The sequence below is a fragment of the Schistocerca gregaria genome, chromosome 9 (assembly GCF_023897955.1).
Source record: "Schistocerca gregaria isolate iqSchGreg1 chromosome 9, iqSchGreg1.2, whole genome shotgun sequence".
NCBI classification, from domain to species: Eukaryota; Metazoa; Arthropoda; class Insecta; order Orthoptera; family Acrididae; genus Schistocerca; species Schistocerca gregaria.
Window position 1 is genome coordinate 26177197 of NC_064928.1, and position 25729 is coordinate 26202925.

The 25729-nt window shown below is 38.4% G+C and overlaps 1 protein-coding gene across 1 annotated transcript in view; it reads right to left on the minus strand.

The window, feature by feature from the left end:
* LOC126291855 (brachyurin-like) overlaps positions 1–25729 on the minus strand; it is a 508030-nt gene that overhangs the window by 88899 nt on the left and 393402 nt on the right. Inside the window, exon 3 of the mRNA XM_049985577.1 lies at positions 20502–20671. Within this exon, the coding sequence (XP_049841534.1) occupies positions 20502–20671 (170 nt within the window). The remainder of the gene's footprint in view (positions 1–20501; positions 20672–25729) is intronic.

The following is a 25729-nucleotide window of genomic DNA, read 5'->3' on the forward strand; positions in this document are numbered from 1 at the left end:
TCGGTTATGTGGGAAAAACGGGAATGGAAATAAAATGTCACTTGTTGGAAATAGCTGAGATGGTTGTTTAATGCATTTCGAAATCTTTTCTATCATCTTCCTTTCTCTTTTTGTTTGTACAAGTAGTTTCACTTTGTATCCATCTTCCCTTTTTCCGTAATCTACCATACATTTTATCCTGCCTAATTATACTCAATAATACGTAATTTACTTCCAAGCCACAACCTAAAATTTTTTAACGCTTTCAACATTACCGCTGCTATAAAATCCACTGTTCCAAGTTTACAAACATTTCGTGTAAACTCGTGAATACTATTTCACAGCTTCAGTTCATTTCACCCATTAAACAACCATCTCAGCTAGCACTCCTCAAAGAAAGGATATTCAGAGACATGGCTTAGCCATAACTTAGGGGGTGTTTCCAGAGTGAGATTTTCACTCTGCAGCTGAGTGTGCGCTGATATGAAACTTCCTGGCAGATTAAAACTGTGTGCCCGACCGAGACTCGAACTCGGGACCTTTGCCTTTTGCGGGGTGCAGAGTGAAAATCTCATTCTGGAAACATCCCCCAGGCTGTGGCTAAGCCATATCTCTGCAATATCCTTTCTTTCAGGAGTGCCAGTTCTGCAAGGTTCGCAGGAGAGCTTCTGTAAAGTTTGGAAGGTAGGAGACGAGGTACTGGCAGAAAGAAGTGAAGCTGTGAGTAGCCAACATAATTCATGTTTCAGTAGCTCAGATGGTAGAGCACTTGCTTGCGAAAGGCAAAGGTCCTGTGTTCGAGTCTCAGTCGGGCATACAGTTTTAATCTGCCAGGAAGTTTCATATCAGCGCACACTCCGCTGCAGAGTGAAAATCTTTATTTATGGATAACTCTCTTTATCAATTATCGCAAAAACTTCTTTCTTGTTATGTGCAATACTGTTGTTATTCTGAATAAAAGCAGATAAATTCATCATAGGAGATTCAGATTGAAATATGACTGTAACTGTCATCATTTATTGCAAACAATTTTTATTAGCTTCTTTATTTTGTCACTAATAATTATGAATTTTCGCATTCTTAATTCAGTGGTCGATTTTTCTTACCTCTGATTTTCTCTTTAATCAGAGAAGTTGAATTTTTGTAATATCGATGAATAGATGGGTTTTAAAACTGGTTAAGAAGTTTCATTATGTCATTAATAATTTCTTCTCTTGACTAACTATCCAAAGTATTGAAATAACTTCGATGACAAATCATTCTCAAAGGTTCTTTCATTCAATGCTATAAATTTACTGAATCTGGAACATAATAGATTCCTAAAAAGTCTTTACAATATAGATTTCTGTTTCTGATAATATCTATTTCAACTTGTGCAATTTTAAGTTGTGCCCAATTAACATAATATTTGTAATTAAAATCAACAATCTTAAAATAACATATTGATGTACAATCTGAGGTAACATTGTATTTATTTCTTTCATTTAATATTCCAACTGCACCATGAACTACTTCTCTGAAACCTTCTATACTTTCATCTCTGATTTTATTTCAATATTTCAGGTAAATTATTCTCTCTTTCATTTTATATTCACAACATTTCTCAATTGATGGTATAACTTATTCACAAACTCAATCTAGGAAATTTTCAGGAAAAGGTATTTTGGCTCCCATGGCTACAGAATATAGGCCTGGTTCATTGATAAATTTTGTTGAATTTATTATATATTTAGGTAGGATAGTTTCAGCACTAGCGAATTTTTCATATTTACCTTTCTTTAACATGGAGTTTTATAGCATATTGAGGACGAGCATATCCCAAAAAGATCAGCAACTTAATTCACATAAAATCATGGGTTTTTCTTTTCATCAATAGTAAAAGGCACTTGCTTACCATTTTATGGAAGCTTGTTATCAGCAAGATCTATGATTGACTCCATTTATATAGAATAAAAATATATTAGCGAAATTAATATTCTATATTGTGCACATTCAAAATTTCGTCACAAATATTTTTTCTCTTCTCATTTATTTCATCAACAATATCACTGGAAGCGTCATATAATTTCTTCACAGATTAAGATATGCTGTTGAAGTGAATATCTACTCTGTGTACAACCAAATAAACATTAAGTGTGTGTTCTACTAACTTATAATAAGTACATTTACATTTTCTAATATAAAATATTTTATCTTCTTGAGGTGTTCCATTATTACTGTGTAATCATCATGCATGACGATTTTTGGACAATACAGCATATTTCTTAGAAGTGGCAAGGTAAATAATTCTTCAACAATACTAGATCAGACATTATATTTCTCAGTTGTAGACATTCTTCGTCTTTTTCTCGTATTTCTATTTTTGTCGTTCAATAATTTTATGAGATTTATCTCTTTCAACAGTTGCTTCATACTTCAGGTAAAGGACTAACATTTTCTTACTTCTTTACATTGCTTTGTACTGAATGTTATTACTGAATTTTCACACCTCATTTCGTTTAAACAAGATTATTTGGTCTTAATGTTTTATCTTCATCTGGAATGTATTCATATTCTAAAGGTAAAGTACAGTTGTAATTTATTTATTATTATTTTGTATTCGTTAATAAATTTATGTTAATCTCTTTTATACTGTCTTAATTTTGCAGGTGGGAAATATTTTCCATCTGGAGTTCCATATAGAAAAGTTAAAATATCATTTGTAGTTAATACATTTTCCCTTCAAACAACAAAATCCCTAAACTGTGTACCTAAATTAAATTCAAATATATTCAATGTATTGCAGAGAGCATTAGACATACTTGAGACTGCTTCAGCTGTCAGCTGTTCCATTTATGCAGAATAATAATATATTAGATAAAAATATTTATAGTCAGTGTGCACAATTTCTTTTTCATGAAATGTATATTGTACAGGAAACTCATAAATGAAATATGAAGTACACAGTAGAAATGCTAGTGAAGGTAAAAAAAATAAGGCTGTAAATATTTTATCTATAAAATATCTAGGCCACAGAAACATGAAAGCAGGTTCATTTATTCAAGAATAATTTTTATTTATGGAATGAAAAGTAGTCTTAATAATTGGAAGTCAAGAAGTGTAAAATTTGTGAAGTGGAGAAGACAGTTGATATTTTTCACTCATATAAATACATAAAGTTTAAATATTCACATATGTTTAGATAATGTATTAGGAACTATAAAAAACTGATGTATTAAAATGCTTTGTGTGTGTGGAAAACTATTACATCTGATAAATATAAGAAACATATAAAACAAAAATTCATATGAGGAACGTTTTAAGATATTGTTATCTGTAAAGTTTCACATGAGGAGCATTTTAAGATATTGTTATCTATAAAAAATGATCATTGTGATAATTCAACAAAACAATGTGTTGGTTGTCAAGAAATTAAAGAGTTTAGTTGTTATTATTGAAATCCTACATCTAGGGAAAACATTCAAGGAAATGTAAGATTTGCCACTTAGAAGATAAGCTAAAAAGAAAGATGCCATGAAAATGACCTCAAAAGACATTTACAGTCAGTGAAACACATAAAATTAATACAAGGTAAATAAAATTAATTAAGACTTCTCATTTTTTTCAAAGCTAATGTTTTTTATCGTTAATAAATGAGTAAATGACTAAGGTTGTTAGATAGTTACCAGTCACTAAGTATTGCACGAGGAATGATTTAAGGGTACATAGCAGATTCAGAAATGATGATTTAATCCAGTTAATTATTTCACATAATAAACCACTTGATAATTAGAAAGTAAGGAAACTCAACACTAAAGCTAAAAATCTTCGTTTCAGAGAATATAGTAAATTAAAGGAATCAGAGATAATTAATACTTTATCCATTCATTACCAAATTATCTGAGCAAGAAAAGGAGACTGAGCCTTCTAAAAAGGATCAATTCGAGATTAAAGAAATAGGATTGAGATTAAATTAAAAAATTCAAGCTTGCTCTATGACTATTTAATTGTCTTTAATGATTCTAATATTGCTGAATTCGATACCATTAGTTAGAAAACTGATTATATATGAAAGCAATCAATTCTATAGCTGAGGTGGCAAAACAAAATAATTATTTTAGAAAAGGAGATAAGTTGTATACTACCTCCAAAAACAGTTTATCCAGTTTTTACATAGCATCAACCATTTAATACTCCTTGAGAAGCTGTTCAAGTTTTGTGAAATAAAATTAGAGAAAAATTAACATCTGATGACACATTATTTGATATGCATCTTACAGCGAATCCTAGAGGCTCTAAAGGTTAAAAAAATTAGCTGATGATAAAAAGTCTAAAAATGTATTACTAGAATTAATATTAAAGACAATCTCTGTTTTCCTAGAGCAATATTAGTGGCATTAACGTACCATACAAATAAATTTTGTGTAGAGAACTAACTACAAAAAGAGTTAAGAAAATTAGAGAAGGAGGTAAATACAAGTTACAAAAAGAGTTAACTAAAATATCAGTTGGCTGAATATAACGAAGAAAGCTTTCCTTTAGGTGTCATGATAATGTTGAAGAATTGTTGGTTAATCAAATAAATGTTGTGCCTGTAGAGAATTTCAATTCAATTATTTATAATTGTCCTGAGAAAAAAATAGACATATGTCTGTATATCACAACGATTTCGATCAAATCTTTCTTAGGATCATAATATTTCTGTCATGATTGTGAAAAACCATATGAAAAAACAGACAGAAATGCAAAATAGAGAGAAAAATCTGTATACTGTGCAAAGGTCCAGAATATGAAACTGTACAAAACAAGATATACTCTGAAAACTGTGATAGGTAGTGTTATAGTGAAGAAGGCTTAAAATCACCAAGTAGTTTGTAAACAGCTTATACATGTGAAGGATGTAATGAGATTGGTCTCAGATGTAAGACACATAAATGTCGCATTGAACTTTGCAGAAACAATAATGAAGTACCGAAAATTGAAAATAATAAATGGTACATTCAATCTGTATTCAAAAAATGTGGTATTTGTGGAAAAAATATTGATGATATTTTTATGGTCCAAGGTTGGCCAAATTGTAGCCAAGGTTGTTGTTATATTAATCGAAAATTCAAAGGTTTCTATGTTTACCAATCCTGGGAATGTGGAAAAATAATTGCTGGTAAACAGTTTGCGTGCTGTGATTCTGAATTCCCTAAGAGAGTGAATTGTACCTACACAGGAAGATACATGCGGTTTGATTTTAAAGCTCAACAAGAAACTGGTATACATATTGCGAATATCATAATAAACGAGGTACTATTTATAAATTTAAGACAAAGTATGAGTTCCTTAGTTGAATGATATCTGAGAAAAACAAGCATTACACATCCATGGCTAAAGGATATGATTCACAGTTCTGGAATATTCTACTTTGTTGAGAAGACAATAAAAACATATACTGTCTACAAAGGAATTAAATTAATGTTATTGATCAAACAGTTATGCCCAAAAATGATAGGTACCAGTAACTTTGTACAAGGTTTACTTAGTAGTTTCCAAAAAACATTTGTTTTAAAAGAATTGAAGAAAAGATTTTTTCCACTTTTTTTCAACACACAAGGAAATGAAAATTGCATAAGGTCAATTCCAGATACTCGATATTATTATACTCACACTATGACATTGAAAGATGGCTTAGCTACAGAGTTAAAGAAAATTATATGAAGAAAGAAATTAATCAGTATTGGAAATCTGATGTTGATATACACTACTGGCCATTAAAATTCCTACACCACGCAGGTGACGTGCTACAGACGCGTAATTTAACCAACAGGAAGAAGATGCTGTGATATGCAAATGATAAGCTTTTCAGAGCATTTACACAAGGTTGGCGCCGGTGGCGACACCTACAACGTGCTGACATGAGGAAAGTTTCCAACCGATTTCTCATACAGAAACAGCAGTTGACCAGCTTTGTCTGGTGAAACGTTGTTGTGATGCCTCGTGTAAGGATGAGAAATGCGTACCATCATATTTCCGACTTTGATAAAGTTCGGATTATAGCCTATCACGGTTGCGGTTTATCGTATGGCGACACTGTTGCTCGCGTTGGTCGAGATCCAATGACTGTTAGCAGAATACGGAATCGGTGGGTTCAGGAGGGTAATACAGAATGCCTTGCCCGATCCCAACAGCCTCGTATCACAGCCGTCGAGATGACAGGCATCTTATCAGCATAGCTGTGATGGATCGTGCAGCCACGTCTCGATCCCTGAGTCAACAGATGGGGACTCTTGCATGACAATAACCATCAGCATGAACAGTTCGTCGATGTTTGCAGCAGCATGGACTATCAGCTCGGAGACCATAGCTGCGGTTACCCTTGACACTGCATCACAGACAGGAATGCTCAACGACGAACCTAGGTGCACGAATGGGAAAACGTCATTTTTTCTATGAGTGCAGGTTCTGTTTACACCATCATGATGGTCGCATCCGTGTTTGGCAACATCGCAGTGAATGCACATTGGAAACGTGTATTCGTCATTGCCATACTGGCGTATCACCTGGTGTGATGGTATGGGGTGCCATTGGTTACGCGTCTCAGTCACCTCTTGTTCGCATTGACGGCAATTGACGTTACATTTTAGAAGTGTTACGACTCGTGGCTCTATCCTTCATTTGATCCATGTGAAACCCTACATTTCAGACGAAGAGTGCACGATCGCTTGTTGCAGGTCCTGTACGGGCCTTTCTGGATACAGAAAATGTTCGACTGATGACCTGGCTACCTCATTCTCCAGATGTCTCGCCAATTGAAAACGTGTGGTCAATGGTGGCCGAGCAACTGGCTCGACACAATACGCCAGTCACTACTCTTGATGAACTGTGGCATCGTGCTGAAGCTGCGTGGGCAGCTGTACTAGTACACGCCATCCAAGCTCTGTTTGACTCAATACCCAGGCATCTCAATGCCCTTTATTATGGCCAGAAGTGGTTGTTCTGGGTACTGATTTCTCAGGATCTATGCACCCACATTGTGTGAAAATGTAATCACATGTCAGTTCTAGTATAATATATTTGTCCAGTGAATACCCATTATTATCTGCATTTCTTCTTCGTGTAGCAATTTTAATTGCCAGTAGTGTATTAAGAAGAGGTTGTTTGGAATTAAGAAAACAATTTCTAGAGACAGCTAACATTAATTACTTCTTATAATTAACATTTGAAGGTGATTTTATGGCTATTTACAGATTTAAGTATTTAACTAAAAATATTAACACTGTATAGGATAAAGAACAGAAAGGAAATTATAGTAAAGAATCTGTAGGCTGGTTATACAGTTTAAACAATAGTTATATCTATCATGTTCTTAATGTGGAGAAGTAAAAATAGCTGGGGCAAAAATGGATTTGAGGAAGAAAGTATTAATGTTTATCAATAGTGCGGGTGCTTTTGGCATAGTTGTAAAAAATGTTTTAAAAATGAGACAATTAAAAATAAAAAAGGAACAATGGAGTCAATTATGAAAAGACTTTAACAAGAAGTGCAGAAATACGCAATGCAGGATATAATTTAGTGGAGATGTGGGAATATGATTGGTTTAACAGAGTAGAGTATAAAAAGCTTACAGAATTAAAACAGTTACCAGAAGTAGTCAAACCATCGAATCAAAGAGATGCTTCTAATGGTGGTCACACAAATGGAATAAAATTAAGAGCTAAAGCAAATAATGTTAGCACAAAAATAAAATATGTTTACGTATGTAGTCCTTATCCTACTGTGAAATTTTATAATTTTTATCCTGTAGAACATCTGAGAAAAATATATGAACAAAGATATTAGTCTAAAAATTGATACGGTTTGATTACATGTAAAGTATGCCATCGAAATTATTGTATTATCCTGTTTTACCAGTAAGAATAAATGAAAATCTGTCGTTTCGTTCGTTTGAAATGTGCTCAAGGAAAAAAAAGTGCAATCACAATTATGATCAAAGAAATTGTATTGGAACTTGCACAACTGATGATGTGGAAGAAGGATGTAAAAGATTAGATGTCTATGAAGTATGGGATTTTAGACATCAAAGCAACATGTTGTTTAAAAATTATGTCAAAGATTTTGCGATAATCTAATCAGATAGCAGTCCACATGAATTCCAAACTCATGAAGAGTATATCAAAACTGTTAAAGAGAAATTAGATGTTTTCTTAGGTCCTGATTGGATAATGGAAAATCCAGGTAAACGAGCTGTTGCTAAGATATGTCTTAATTCATTATGGGTGAAATATCGGCAAAGGAAAAACATGAGTCAAACTGATATGTAACAAATTTACAGCAATTTTACGAACTACTCGTTGATGATTCATTAGGTAATAGAGGTATCAGTTTTATTACTTTCAATATGGTTCTGATGAAATTCAGTTTCAAGGATTATTCTGTGGAAAATAATACAGCAGCAAAATTTTTTATAGCTGCATTCACTACATTAAATACACAGCTTAGATTTTATGTTATATTACATAAACTAGAAGCATCTGATATATGTTTTGCTACAGTTAGTGTAGTATATATTGACATGGTGAAAATACTGAGGAAATAGATTGTATGTTAGGCAGATGGACTGATGAATAAGGATTACAGATTTGGCTTCACCTGGCTCGAGAAGTTATTATTATGAGAGAAACGATGAAAAAATGGAGATGAATGTAAAGGGAGTCACATTATACTTTAAGAATATTCAAAAGCTGAATGGCAAATCTATGATCAGATTAATTGAAAGTGAAGTGAAGGAAAAGATACAATTAGAATACAGGCAGAGAGATGTTTATACTAAAAATCTAGTCAATCTTAAGGTTAAGAAAGGATTCTCATTTCAGTATAATAAAGAGTAGTTCTAGAAAATTATGATATAGTGCTATATGGAAATTAACAACTGTTTATTATTTAATAAATATTTATTATATTAAAATATTTTTCTATTATATGAGTCGCTTCCTTCAAATTTTTATATTTGTTTTTATTGATTTTTTATATTTATTTTTGTTAGTGGGTTGCGTTTGCTTATTGAATTATCTCCTAGTGCACTCAAGTGACCCATTTTCTAATACTGAGCACACTAGAGAAAAGCCTCATAATATTTACGAAAAACTATTGTTCACTGGTTTGCTCACCCTTTCAAATTAAAATATAATTTTATTGATGTAATTTTTATACTGATTTTAGCAAGTGGGGTGGATCTGATCATTAATTAATACCCTAGTGCACTGAATGTACCCACATACTCCTTTTGTACTCGAGTTTCAGGTGTTTGGCACCAACCTGTCATACAGTTTCTTCAGCAGCAGGTGCATAGTGACAGTTTAATGCATCAAGGATAGCGGTATCTGCCAAAAGTGACTGATGAGCTCCGTAATCGTGAAGTGACGGCTCTTAGAGATACGCTGCCACACCAGCTCAACCAGGTGATCACTGACGAGGGACGGTTGTCCACTGTGCTCTTCATCGTGGACACTTTGACGACCTGATGAATATCGATGGTAGCTACATTTTGTGTGTTAAGGAACGAGGAATGGTATCGTTGACTGAACGTCGAGGGCGGCGGGGAGAAAACAAGAGGCAACATTTCGGGGCACTGCTGCCCTGGTACTGGCAGGCGTTTCCTGTCCAGCCAGCATATGACTGTCACGTCATTGATCTGTGGCGAATGTACAATTTTCCCAGTTAAACATGTCTACTGTGAGGGAAACATCATGGGAAAACTTACTTTCTGGATGCGCCTCATAGTGTTGCAATGTAAATAGTACATTGCTAACAATTTTTAGAATATTGTGGCATCATAGCTGAAGTGAAGTACATAATTTCTTCCTTACAACGTTTTCCTTATACTTAATACCAATTAGATTGCAGTAATTTTGGGCAACAGTTGTTAACAATTACAGTTTTCTAGCAAAACTTTATCTTCATTCTTTCCGTCTCCAACTGACTCGTACTTAAGATTTCACAATTATGATGAGACATGTTTGGAAAATAATTTGATATAAACATAACACATCACACTTTTGCACAGACTGAATACCCTTTAGACATTTAGATACAGCTGCAACATAATTAATGCACTTTAGGCGTTTAGATACTGCTGCAGTATTAACATTTCATTTTCTGACATATTTAAAAATATAGTGACATCATAGATGAGATAAAGTAATTAATTTGAAATCCATCGAGTTCCAAAAAAACTGATGCAAACATTCCACTTTTCCTCTACCAGCGAGTGTTACAGATATTATGGAATATTTTTGTGTCATAGATGTGCAGAATAATTAGCTTAAGACTCTGTTTGTTTTAAAAGGCGCTTTACAGACTCTAGTTGTTAACAGTAAGAACACGCCATGGTACAGAGACCAAACTACTGTCGCTTTTTAACAGTGGACCTTCTGTTCATAACAGTAAGCAACTGCGATGTGAAACAAGAGTTGGTTTCATTTCGCAATTTCGGTGTATACAGAATATTATTTGAGGTAAAGCTGATGTTCGACTACCACATGTTCCCAAGTCATTATTTGTATGCTATAGGCAAAGATTGGTTTTTAATGATTTACAAAGAAAGTGTTACATACTGGTTCCAATATTCCATGGCAAATGATATATGATGTATAAGCTTCCAATAAAAGTTGCCAACATGACAGGTGGGCTAGTCCATATACTTATTTTTGAAGCCAGTGATGTAAACATAATTGACAAAATTTTCTATATTTTAGGCAATTTAAATACTTGGAAATATATTTTTGTATTATAGTTTGTATTATAGTTACTTCTGAGAGCAGGCTAGAGTGGGTTACATTGTAATAGTAATTTTAGACTCTGATTGGAGGAGACGAGAGACATGTATGGTGCAGTTTTCATAAATAACTTCGGTTGTTTCAATACTTTCGACCACAGGTCGGATGGGATACTACAGTGCAGTTTGTTCTTTTCGTTTTAATGGTGACTAAAATGGTAGGTTATGATAGAAGGAGATTTGAGAGAGGTGGTATATTATGCAGTGTATCCTCAAACAATTTAATGTATAGTGTGATTTCTGTGCATCATTTTAAAATTCACTTTGATTGGTTGGAAAAAGAAAAGGGAGGGATATAAAGTACACAATTGGTCTGTACATAAATTATGTCAGGTGACACAATTTAAAACTGAAAACAACGAATATCTTTGATTTTAAAGCGAAGGTTACGCAATTTTTACTGTATATGTGACACCATATTTGCACATCATTTTAAAACTATTCCCACCATCTTGTATTTTTAATATTGTAATACGGTTAGAGATGTAGGGGGATACACTGTTAATTCCTAATGAAAACAATTGGTCTGTTACTTCCACAATGAACTTTTGTTTAATTTTTCAGTACTGAACTAGGCTTGACTGGAGATAAGGGGGAGTGACTTAATTTTACCTTAACACAGTTGGGTTATTTCCAGTATCTTGCAATTTTAATATTGTGCTATGGCTGAATAGAGATATGGAGTACTGCACTATGATTGCTTGTGGAAAGGGGGAGGATTTTTGATACTGCATAACGATTGGGTTGAGATAAGAGGTTCTGCATTGTGATTGATTGGAGATATGGCGTGGAGGACAAGGTTTCATTTCCCACTAACACAATTGCGTAATTTCTGCAACCTTATATTTTTCATTTTTGTCTGTCATGTTTAATACTGCGCTACATCTAAATTTATACTCTGCAGACCACGGTGAGGCGCATGGCAGAGGGTATGTCTCATTGTTCCAGTTATTAGGGTTTTTTCCTGCTCCACATGTGGAATGCAGGAAGAATGATTGCTTCATTGCTTCTGTGTGTGCAGTAATTATTCTAATATTGTCCTCACAATCGCTATGTGAGCAGTACATAGGGGGTTGTAGTATGTTCCTAGAGAAATCGTTTGGAGCTGGGCCTTGAATCTTTGTTAATAGACTATCTTCAAGAGTATTACAGTTCATTTCCTTCAGTATCTCCGTGACACTCCCACGGATTAAACAAGCATGTGACCATTTGTGCAGCCCTTCTCTGTATACTTCCAATGTCCCTTGATAGTTCTATATGGTACAAGTCCTACATTCTTGAGCAATATTCTAGAACCAGTCGCACAAGTGATTAATAAGCAGTTTCCTTTGTACATTGTTTGCACTTCCCTAGTATTCTACCAACAAACGGAAGTCTACCACTTGCTTTATCCACGACAGAACCTATGTGATCATGCCATTTTGTATCCCTACAAAGTGTTACATCCAGGTATTTACATGAGTTGCCCTACTCCAACAGAGATTGACTAATATTATAGTCGTCGCCTACTACATTTTTTTCGCTTTTTGAAGTGAAAATTTTACATTTATGAACATTTAAAGCACATTGACAATCTCCATGATGAAACCTTATTAGGATCTCATTGAATATTTACACAGATTCTTTTAAAAAGTATTTCATTATACACTGAAGCACCTAGGAGACTGGTATAAGCATTCGTATTCAAATATAGAGATATGCAAACACACAGAATACGGGGCTGCTGATGGCAACGCCTATAGAAGACAAGAGTCTGGCACAGTTGTCAGGTTGGTTACTGCTGCTACAGTACAGGTTATTGAGATTTAACTGAATTTGAAACTGGAGCTACAGTCAGTACACAAGCGATGGGACACAGCGTCCTCCAGATAGCGATGAATTAAGGGTTTTCACATGTGTTCCGTGAAAATCTGGAATCCGGTAAAACATCAAACCTCTGACATCGCTGCTATCAGAAAAAAGGTACCAACGACGCCTGAAGAGAATCGTTCAAGGTGGCAGAAGTGCAGCCCTTCCGCAACAAGTGTCAGTGTGTGAACCATTCAACGAAACATCGTCGATAAGACGCTCTCATGTACCCTGGATGACTCCATGACACAAAGCTTTCTGCCTCGCCTGGGTCCGTCAACACCGACATTGGACTGTTGATGACTGGAAACGTGTTGCCTGGTCGGACGAGTCTCGTTTCAAATTGTATTGAGTAGACTGATGCGTGCGGGTATGCACACAACCTCATGAATCCCTGGAGCCTCCAATTCAGCTGGAGACTGTTCAAGGTGGTGGATGCTCTGTGATGGTGTGGGGTGTGTGCAGTTGGAGTGATATTGGACCCCTGATACGTCTACATACAACTCTGACACTCTGACAGGTGACATGTACATAAGCATCCAGTCTGTTCACCTACATCTATTCGTGGCCATTGTGCATTCTGACAGACTTGGGCAATTCCAACAGGACAATGTGACACCACATACGACCAGAATTGCTACAGCGTGGCTCCAGGAGCACTCTTCTGAGCTTAAACTACCGCTGGTCACCACACTCCACAGACATGAACGTCATCGAACATATCTGAGACGATTTGCTACGTGATGTTCAGAAGAGTTCTCCGACCCCTCATAATCTCACGGATTTATGGTCAGTCCTGCAGGATTAATGTTGTTAGCTCCCTCGAACACTACTTCAGACATTACTCGAGTCATTGCCACGCCATGTTGTCGCTCTTCTGCGTGATCGCGGGGTCCCTACACGATATTAGGCAGATTATCAGTTTCTTTGGCTCTTCAATGTAGATAACTGCATCAACTTCAAGAAGCCTGATTTTACTATTGATATTGTCTCCGAGGTCATTAGTATAAACATGAACCGTAAGGGTCCCAACTCACTTTCCTTGGCAGTCCCAAAGTTGCTTCTACATCTGACAGTTAGCCTCCATCCAAGGTAACAAGTTGCGTCCTTCCTACCACAAAGTCTCAATGAAGTCATAAATTTCACTTGATGCCGCATATGATCTTACTTTTGACAATAACTGTAGGTATGGTACTGAGTCAAATACTTCCCGGAAATCAAGAAATACAGCATCTACCTCATTGCCTTCATGCAAAGCTTTTAGTACGTCATGCTACAGAAGTTCTAGTTGGCTTTCACATAATCGATGTTTCTGAAACCCATGCTGGTTGGCACTGAGGTGGTCATTCTGTTCAAGATATCTCATTATGTTTGACTTCAGAATATATTCCAGGATTCTACAACAAGTTGATATCATTGATATTGGCCGGTAGTTTTGTGGATTACTTCTACTAACCTCTTTGTAGGCAAGTATGACTTGTGCCTCTTTTCAGGAACGAAGCATGGATTTTTGTTCGACTGATCTATGATATGTTATAGTTAGATGAGGCGCCAACTTGGCAGCAGATTCAGTATAGAATCTGAGAGGGATTTCCTCCCATCCTGGAGCTTTGTTCAATTTAACGATTTCAGCAGTTTCTCAACATCACAGACATTAATACTTCTTTCATTCATCTTTTCAATGGTATGAGGATTAAACTGGGGCAATTCTCCTGTGTTTCCCCTTGTAAAAGAACACTTAAAAACGAAGTTAAACATTTCAGCTTTTGTTTTGCTACCTTCAATTTCAGTTCCTTCTCATTCACTAGGGACTTCAAAAATAGCTCTGAGCACTATAGGACTTAACATCTGAAGTTATCAGTCCCCTGGAACTTAGAACTACTTAAATCTAACTAACCTAAGGACATCACACACATCCATGGCCGAGGCAGAATTCGAACCTGCGACCATAGCGGTCTCGCGGTTCCAGACTGGAGCGCCTAGAACCGCTCGGCCACACCGGCCGGCCACTAGCGACTTGACAGTAACTTTGTTGTCATGGACAGCCTTTACATATGACCAGAATTTCCTTGCGTTCTGTGACAGATCATTTGATAATATTCTGCCATGGTAGTCACCATAGGCATCACACATTGGTCTATTGACAGCCAAACGCATGTCACTGAGCATTTGTCAGTCTATAACTCTACGTTTTGTATACACCTATTACGCAGTAATTTCTGTTATTTAAGAATTTGCTTTACAGTGACTGTATACCAGTGAGGGTTATTCCCAATATGACCTGTTCTACTGTCACATATATCAAGAGAATGTTGAACTAGTCATTTAAACTTTAGTTGGCGTTCCTCTGCATCTTCCTGCCCTGTTCTGAAAGTTTGAAGTTCCTTATAGAGGTATGACATTACTGACTTTTGTATCTAGTTTACTGAACGTTTATATCTTTCTACATGTTTTAATTGTCCTTGTACTTTGGTAATTATTGTTGCCACAACTGCCTCATGGTAATGAAACCAGTTTTGATGTGTACATCCTATTTCTTGCGATTAGATCCAATATATTTCCATAATGAGTTCCACGCAGATTTCAGAGAAGGCATTTCGTAATGTTTGACAGAATGTCTTATGACGCCCACAACTAACAGAACTGTAATTTTCCAAATTAATTGTTGCATAATTAAAGTATGTGCCGTGGATGACAGTGTGATTGGGGAACTTATGCATAAGTGAGCTGAGGTTTTCTCTATAGTTTTCGGCTTTATCAGGAGATGACTCTGGTGGGCGATAGAAGGATCCAATTATCACTTTATGTCCACACTTGATACTGATACATAAATTTTCCCCAAAAACCTCACTGCTATAAATTTCAGGTTTCAATCAGCTTTCTGTACCTACTATTATGAGAGCTTTACTTCTTTTCATGAGCGCTTGACACCCTGGCACTTTGTTGCGGATGCATCGGCAGTTCACCATTAGGATTTTAATACTCTCCCCTGTAAGTGGCATTGCTTCCGATCTTAAGTAATAGTTATGGATTTCCTACAGCTATCATTATCTGGATTGGATGGAGAATCGCCCAATTAAAAAAGCCTTGTCTTCAATTCATACATAGTCAGCTATCTGAGTAGCAGAATCTGATGTGTAGTGCACACCAGACCCGTTTAGGGGGACCCTGCAGTTCTGAGTCCCAAGGCGCAAGTCCAGAAAGTCTCAGCCTAACGTTTCACAGAACTGTAGAAGTCCCTGGTTCAGTCCTTCCACTCTGCTCTCTACCAAAGTGACACGATCAGTTCTGCAGACAATGGTGCAAATTGTGACCTTCGTTGATAGTCCATACAGAAGGTTGGTCTTCTCAACCTTGTCTGTCATTCGCTGGAACGACCCAAGAATGGCCTCAGAGCCCAGACGAGAGGCATAATTTATTCCAATATGCCTCACAGTCTGCATTTGGTTGCCCCCTGTTCCCTCAGAGGCTGCTGGAACTGTCTTTTCAACATGCTGAATGAGGCCAAAAGGCATACACTCTGAGTGCACCTGGAGTCCTTTCTCGTCCCTTACTGCCGTCATTCGCTATCGACGATTAATAGACCCTACCCTTACGCGTTTACCTCTTCCTAACACTGGACAAAAAAGGTTTCCCCAATATAGTTGAATTGAGTCGCACTGGCTACGATTCGTTGGAAATTAGGATGGGTCTTGACTTCCCACTGATAAAGGTGATGTCAGTGTTGATGTTAGTACTTCATGATCATCAATGATATCATGCGTGATTTATAAATAAGGCCAGCGACCGATTTCCAGGTCTATGGAGATTCTACCCGTGCCAGAATGCCTGTAGTTACACTATCCTGGTAGCCAATTGGCTGGTTGGGTGGTTTAAGGGGGCAGAGGCACCAAACTGCTTGGCTATCGGTCCCCCTGCAGCTGGAACATTGCACAAGTTGTCGACGTAACAGGTGGGTGGAAGATAGGCAAACAACGAGAAATCAACGCATGTGGTTCACAGTCGTTTGCAGGATAGCTGAAAGCAACGTACAATGTAACTCTGTCATTGAAGCACTTGGGTTATGTCACGCCACCTTGTCTCGTGTATGCTGTGAGAACTTGTGTATGAGGGCCAGTAACTCAGTGACGGCAGTGCTCGGCCTCTGCCACTGCAGACTGTGACAGTGTAAAGATGCGACACAGTACAGCAAATCATTCGTGAAAAGAGCTACAAGTAGTGAACAACTTTGCAGTTCACATCACTTGCTGCGGTGCACGAAGTATCTTCCCAATTCTTGAACTTCGATGCAGTTCACAAGAATCTGATCATAGATTTGGGAGGATCAATGGATTTCAAAGACACAGTAACAGGTCGCTTGAAGTGGTGGTACACTCCAGTGGCAACGATATTAGGTGCTTTCTTCTGTCTATTAACTGCCGCTACATAGGCTGTAAAGGGAGGTACTATTGACTGGTAGTTTTTAATTTGGATGAGGTACAGATCTTTATTTGGTTGCACATCGTCTCTCATCTGTGAAATATTATAGAACCTATTGTATCCTCATGAGAGTTCACTACTTGTGGAATGGTCTGATATATCTGCTGATATACACCCAATCAAGAACACTTAGGGTTGGAAGAAACTTGCAGTGCAATATCACAGGAACTTCCTTGACACACCAGATGCTCTCAGGAGAGCCCACATCAAGGAGTGATACAGGTTTCAACAGCAACTCCTTGACTACCTTGTGGATAGGCCTAGTATATTACAGTGCACAACGTAGAACAAGACATTATTGAATGTAGCCCAGCATCGACGATGATTTCACAGATACAAAAAAAAAAAAAGAAAGTTGCGTACCTGTAGATTCTTCCATGATTTACAGTCTTCAGATATGCACCCGTGTTAGGTGCTACAATTATTATAAAGTCATCCAGTCTTCACCCATTGTTGAACAATCAGTTAATTTCTATAAAACAGATTAAAAATAAACTGAATAAACAAAGAACTGAAAGAAAAGCAACTATGTATTATATTACACCGTGCAGTCACATTAACGTGAACACCTGTCAGGATACTGCTGCTCATGAACACACATTGCTAGCTGTGTGCCACGCTGCATTGCCCCGCTGGTAGGTGCCATAGGTCGAGGAAAAAGGTGGTGGACGTGGCTCCCAAGGATAGAAGCATACTTGTGTTGATCCATTGTGGCTTCCAGAATGACGAGATCAGCCACATAATGCCCCAAAAACTCTTCTGAGACCGCAACACTCTGTTCTCTGGCGCAGACCCTTCCGCCGATTGTTGCAGGGCGTTTACTTTCAGACGTTCCACGCTGTACAGCCCAACTACCTGATGGAATACAAAGCGCCTGTCACCACTCACTGGACGTCCAGTTTCGGTTTTGGCGCACAATTTCCAGTCTCTGTCACCAATGAAGAGCAGGCAGCATGGCTGCATGAACCAGTCGTCTGCTGCAGAGACCCATACATATAGCAACATTCGCTGAACGGTTATTGAGGAGATTCTGATGGTAGCCCCTTGGTTTATCTGGGTGGCCAGTTGCTCAACACAAGCACATCTACACTCCTGGAAATTGAAATAAGTCCTGATTGTGGCGCTCACCTGCACGGCGCCAAACACGCATACGACCATCATTGGCACCAAGGCAGAAGCGACTCTCATCGCTGAAGACGACACGTCTCCATTCGTCCCTCCATTCACGCCTGTCGCGACACCACTGGAGGCGGGCTGCACGATGTTGGGGCGTGAGCGGAAGACGGCCTAACGGTGTGCGGGACCGTAGCCCAGCTTCATGGAGACGGTTGCGAATGGTCCTCGCCGATACCCCAGGAGCAACAGTGTCCCTAATTTGCTGGGAAGTGGCGGTGCAGTCCCCTACGGCACTGCGTAGGAGCCTATGGTCTTGGCGTGCATCCGTGCGTCGCTGCGGTCGACGGGTCGACGGGCACGTGCACCTTCCGCCGACCACTGGCGACAACATCGATGTACCGTGGAGACCTCACGCCCCACGTGTTGAGCAATTCGGCGGTACGTCCACCCGGCCTCCCACATGCCCACTATACTCCCTCGCTCCAAGTCCGTCAACTGCACATACGGTTCACGTCCACGCTGTCGCGGCATGCTACCAGTGTTAAAGACTGCGATGGAGCTCCGTATGCCACGGCAAACTGGCTGACACTGACGGCGGCAGTGGACAAATGCTGTGCAGCTAGCGCCATTCGACGGCCAACACCGCGGTTCCTGGTGTGTCTGCTGTTCCATGCGTGTGATCATTGTTTGTACAGCCCTCTCGCAGTGTTCGGAGCAAGTATGTTGGGTCTGACACACCGGTGTCAATGTGTTCTTTTTTCCATTTCCAGGAGTGTATTTGCCGCAGTTATCGTTCATATATGGTCCACGGTGCAGAGCAGATGCCTTACCACCAGTTTTAGATAGCTCCATTAAGCCATGCATGTTGTACTTTAACAATGGCGGCTTGTGGACAGTTCACAAAACTAGCCCTTTGGGAAGCGCTTCCACTCTTGTCCCAAAAAGCAATGATCAAGCCCTTTTGGATGTCAGGCAAATCGATCCGTTTCCCCATTATGGCACCTGCACTTTTTTCAATCCCTCTCCCCCACCCAACAATTTTTATATGCTCTCCGCTGTTAATGCTGCCACCTGCCATCTGTGACTGATTTTTGCGCTGACGTTTAACATAGGTGATGGCCACATTAATGTGACTGAACTGTGTAAAAAGAAACTATAGGTTTCAGACTGCACAGACTGCTTTCCCAGACTGCAGCACATGACTTTCGCTAAACCACTACTGTCTTTCTCGCTCTCTCTCTGTCAATTTATCTACGTATGTATGTACAATTTGTACAGGAAGCAGATGGCAGTTATAAGAGTCGATGGACATGAAAAGGAAGCAGTGGTTGGGAAGAGAGTGAGACAGGGTTGTAGCCTCTCCCCAATGTTATTCAGTCTGTATATTGAGCAAGCAGTAAAGGAAACAAAAGAAAACTTCGGAGTACCTATTAAAATCCATGGAGAAGAAATAAAAACTTTGAGGTTCGCCGATGACATTGTAATTCTGTCAGAGACAGCAAAGGACTTGGAAGAGCAGTTCAACGGAATGGACAGTGTCTTGAAAGGAGGACATAAGATGAACATCAACAAAAGCAAAACGAGGATAATGGAATGTAGTCGAATTAAGTCGGGTGATGCTTAGGGAATTAGATTAGGAAATGAGACACTGAAAGTACTAAAGGAATTTTGCTATTTGGGGAGCAAAATAACTGATGATGGTCGAAGTAAAGACAATATAAAATGTAGACTGGCAATGGCAAGGAAAGCGTTTCTGAAGAAGAGTAATTTGTTAACATCGAGTATAGATTTAGCGTCAGGAAGTCGTTTCTGAAAGTATTTGCATGCAGTGAAGCCTTGCATGGAAGTGAAACATGGACGATAAATAGTTTGGAGAAGAATAGAAGCTTTCGAAATGTGGTGCTACGGAAGAATGCTGAAGATTAGATGGGTAGATCACATAAGTAATTAGGATGTATTCAATAGAATGGGGGAGAAGAGGAGTTTGTGGCACAACTTGACAAGAAGAAGGGACCGATTTGTAGGACATGTTCTGAGGCGTCAAGGGATTACAAATTTTCATTGGAGCGCAGTGTGGAGGGTAAAAATCATAGAGGGAGACAAGAGATAAATACACTAAGCAGATTCAGAAGAATGTACTGGGAGATGAAGAAGCTTGCACAGCATAGAGTAGCATGGAGAGTTGCATCAAACCAGTATCAGGACTGAAGACCACAACAACAATGTATGCCGCTCTCTCTATGAAGTAAAAGCGCTACTCTACTATTACACTACTTACTGCTGAGAGGAGCTTTCTCGGGCAGGAATATTACAGCCACGTTATGGCTCAAATAGCCCTCCGTTTTGTAGTCCAGGTGGGCTACAGCCCAGTGCGCAACCACGATCCAAGCTGTGCTCTCGTTCTTATCCCGATGAATGCTTCCCAGTTTAATGGTGAACTTCTTACGTCTGCAAGAATAAATGTATTTCCAATTGCAAAGCAGACAGGCGATGCCAATAATTCTTACCTATAGCTAATGGTAATCAACGCCACCAACATTACAGAGCAGAAGGAAACACAGCTACTCTCTCTAAAGCTGTAATAGGTGCCTTTTCGTATATCTAAAGACATGCACAAAAACAATATTATCTATCAGACTACAAACAATATATTGTCTATGACTCAGTTAGGATTTTAAATGATTACAAAGTAGATAATGGCTATTTACACACTGTATTTGAAAGAACATGACAAAGGTTTCTGAGCAAAGTGAAGGAAGAAACAGGTTGGAGGAGACTGTAAAATGAAGAAATATGCGATATGATGAACCGGTGTAATGTAGTACAGAAAGTAAAAGTTGAGCTACTACAATGGGCTGAGGATATTGTGAGGATTACCGACGGTGCTATTTGAAAAGTAATACTGGTAGCAAGGTCAGAGCGAAAGAGGCCCTTGGAAAGATTATTATCAACACGCGTGGATATGCTACAGACAGACCTGCAGCAGAAATGATTCAGAGGAAACTGGATGGGAGCTGCACATGACAGGATCTTCCAACGGGCGAGGGTGGGAGGCCAGTTTGTGAAATCGGTGCATGATCTGGAAGGTCCCTTATCGCTCGTTAAACAAGTAATGAGTACCAGCGGGTTATAATTAACATGTAGCTACTCATGGAGGTCCGGTGTGGTCTGTAATTATCGTGTGGCAGCGAGATTTTGTAAATATGCTACCGCGTAAATGCCGAACCGATTTACGCTGGGGAAAAAAAAAGTTTTAATTTCGACCACCACTTGCAAATCTGGCGTTCTACATGGTTTTTATGGCGGTATGTCATCCACGCTTTCATTTGACAAGCCATGATATCAGTGCACGGTACGACTATCGAGAAGACAATCCTTGAACTTTGAGTGAAACTGTTTTATGTCAACAACACCTACTACTGGGCTACATTGAGAAAGTATCACTGACTCAAAGATCTGAGAGGCGCCCAATGTCAGTAAATGGTTTAATGACGACAATAGCAAAATTCGGAAACACGGGTGAACCTGGTATGTCACCTGAAAGATGAAGGTGTCCTATCCCGGTGGAAGTTATTGGCGAGGTTGCTGTTGCTGTAACTGAACGTACAGGATGTACCATGGCTAGTGTTAATGCCTGTGGTATGTCACGAGAATTGTCCATCCCATGGTCAACAGTACGGAAAGTTTTGCGGTCTGCTTTAAACTGGTACTCCTACAAGACACAGACTGTGTAGCAACTGGAACCTCATGATGTGCAGCATCGTTCTAAATTGGCTCTTTGGTTTCTCGCATGGAACAAAGTTCATGAGATGTGTTCGGAAATATTTTACGGAAATGACGAGTCAGATTTTAGACTGCAGGATACAGTGAATACACAGGACTGCCGCATTTGGAGTACCGTTCAAGTGGGTGTTGTGCATGAGTAGCCATTGCACTTGCTGTACGTGACTGTATGGCATGGATTGACAAGTAACTTTATTCTTGGCCCATTCATCTTAGAAGACAAGGCACCCAAAGGGTCTGGCAGGTGAACCATCACGTCTGTATGTTCTGGAAACCTACTTGTACAGCATGTAATTGTTGCTTTGAAGAATCACTACTGTGTGGATTCCCTGTTTTCTTGCGATACCACAGAGCGAGGTGGCGCCGTGTTAGCACACTGGTCTCGCATTTGGGAGAAACGTTCAAACCCGCGTCCAGCAATCCTGATATAGGTTTTTCATAATTTCCCTAAATCGTTACAGGAATATGCGCGGATGGTTCCCTTTAAAGGGTATGGCTGTCTTCCTTCCCCTTCCGTCTTTAGTCCGATGCGACCGATGACCTCGCTGTTTGGTCCTCCCCCCCGCCCCCCCCCCCCCCCCAATCAACCAACCAAACATGCAAGATTGGGCAACACCTCATTCTGCTCGCCAGTGAAATACCTGCTCAGTGCAACCTTTAAACAAATGTGTTATCTCCAGAACTTTTCCAGGTGCACGGACTGCAAGATCACCTGATATGGATCCATGACACTTTTAACTCTGAGGATACCTAAAAGATCGTTATTGCTAGCGATATATCCAATCTCTGCCTGTTCTGAAGGCCAGTTTACAGGGACACGTTGCTCAGCTCTCACCAGAACTGCTCTGTGAGCAACTGTTGTCTTATGGATGGAGTACCCTGTTGTCGTTTCTGGTGCTTGTATTGAACAAATTTTGTAAGTGGTGGTCAAAAATACTATAACATTAGACCTTTCTCGCTTGTTTGACCTTTTCTGTCCACGTCCCACTCCTAATATGTTACACATGGAAACAATTCTATACTTTTTTTTCCACACCTGGTAGCTGAAACTGGAACTAATTCTTATCCAACATAAATCGGTTCTCCATTAATGCATTATAGTATCTACCAAGTTACATGGCCATATGATTATTACAGCCCAAACTGGACGTCTGTGAGTAGCTGCAGTTCAATTATTACCACTTAGTGTGTAGACATTTACCGAGATCATACCAAATTCACTGATCAATTTTGGTTACTGGTGTATTTTATGGTCTTTCAAAGGCAACTTTGTTAGTTAGTTAAAACATTTTAGTGTAACAGGAAGTAATGGAAAGTGGTTGGTATCATATCTCTTTGATACAAAATGCAGTGTGTCATTACGAATGAGTCTTGTATTAAGATTTTAGCCATGATAAAACTGAGACTTTATTACATGCCACCATTACTTTTTCGCATGTTATCGACGAACTCTCATCACTGACATTCCGATAGGTCAAATTTGTTTTGTTTCCAGTTGACACAAACATTTCAGTAAATTGCCAATCGGTTAATGAAATGTAGAAGTGAGGCATGTTCTGCATGGTCAGTTATAGCTGCAGCAACTTAAACTACCGTGGGACTGGGCCACCTCCATATCTGTGCTGCACTACCCAATTCTCCTCTTTCTTCAAAATTCTTCCGAAGATGCTTTAGCCCATTTAGTGACATGAAACCCCTTCACAGCTGTTTCTGTTGGCAGTATTCCCCCCACGCAGTGCTGCTGTTGCTGCCATTCTGATAGAACTATTTTACCAGCAGTGCATGGACTTAGCTGTCAATAGTCATTGCGTTTGGTATGGAAAACTTCAACCTTTTTAACCATTTACACCAACACTCTCTTCATAAAAGAAATCAACTTGCAGGAACAAGTGACAAGCAGCAGGCTTACATCAAAGCATGAGGAAACACGTCACAGTCTGACTGCTTATTTTGACGTTGTGGCAAAAAGTCGAAGTATCATTTCTTACAGCACACTCTGTGAGTGCTCTGATTTATGAACATACCATAGATGTTTCAGCATCCTGCAAGTATGAAGGAACGTTCTGTCGTATTTATAAATATCTGCAATATTTTATCTATCTGCTGACACTGGATATGCATTTTCAAGGAACTCTGCATTCTACTTCTGAATAGCACAGGCACTGCTTTTGTGAAGTTTGGAAGGTAGGAGACGAGACACTGACCGAAGTGAAGCTGTGAGGACGGGGCGTTAGTCGTGCTTGAGAAGCTCAGATGGTAGAGCCCTTGCATGCAAAAGGCAAAGGTTGCGAGTTCGAGTCTCGGTCCAGCACACAGTTTTAATCTGCCAGGAAGTTACAGGAAAGATGTATTTTAAAGATTGTTACACAGAAATAAATAATCAGTATTCAGCTAATGGAAACAAGTGATAAAAATTTGAGTCTTGTGTGGGTGACACAGAGAAAAAAAGAACACATGGAAGCTTTTTACATTCTTTCATGCAATACAATCTTTACAGGAGAGTTTTTCGTTTGAATTTAATTTTTCCCTCACAGCACTATAGTTTAACTTTCAATGTGAGCTGAGATAACTTTTGCTTTTAGGGCCAACACTATTTGATGAAAATGAAGTTTAGAGATATAATGCCCCAAAATCAAGCTCCAAAGCAGAAGAAAGAACAGTTGAGATAAACAAGTATTTTCATTCTGCTTAGTGTTCTTAAGAAATTTAATTTTTGATGTGACAATTTGTACTTAGGTTTTGTAGCCATGTTTCTGATGTTTATGGTTTTGAAGAAGTAAGATGAAACATACAGAGGTTGATGAATAATATGGGGCACTGAGGGATACTCACATAAGAAAAATAAAGTAGAGAAGTTGTCTTAGTACTTATTGAAATATGAATAAAAGTAAAAGTATAAGAAGCAATGGTCGTAATAAGTAACATGGTTTATAATGAGGGGAATTAAGAGAAGGCTTGATGAAACTAGCTGTATGTGAGTCAGAGGTAATAAGACGTAATATGTTTATAATGAGGTAAATGACAATCGTAAAAATTCAGTAAACTGGGAAGAAATTTTGGTTACTACATTTTCACCTGTTTTTTATTGCTAACTTCAGCTAAATCCTTTTTCCATTGTACTTTGGTTTCGTTTAAACAAAAGCACTGTAGGTGAGGGAACAAAACAGGCCATTTGTAACATTATTTAATCACTATGCTCAAATTACTTTTTAGTGTCTGTTTAATAATTGTATCTTTTTTATTTTCTTTGTTCATATAAGATGGTATTTTAAGTTTGGTTTCTTTTTGTGACCAACAGGCGACTAATGACTGTCTAATAGGAGTTTTCTGGCACCTAATTATCTGACTGCATTCAATAACTTTTTTTAGTTAGTCCAACCATGGTGATTTGCCGATTTCATATGTGTTTCTGGTTGATTTGATCCCTGTCCTTATATGTGTTTGTAGTTGAGTAGTAATTGTCTGTGTTCTGTGTGTAGTTGCGTAAAATAGTGAAATATGTGAAATGTATGTACACAAATAATATTTATTTTTCCTTCTTTTTATCTTTAATGAATGATGTGTTATGTATATGTTAGATTTTGTTACTTATTTTGTAACATTTGAACCATTTTATCTTCACAATTCCTAGAAATATCATTTTTGATCATTTGCACTGTTATCATTACTTAGCACAAGTAGTTTTACTATAGTATCTTATGGATTATTACCACGTTAACCTTT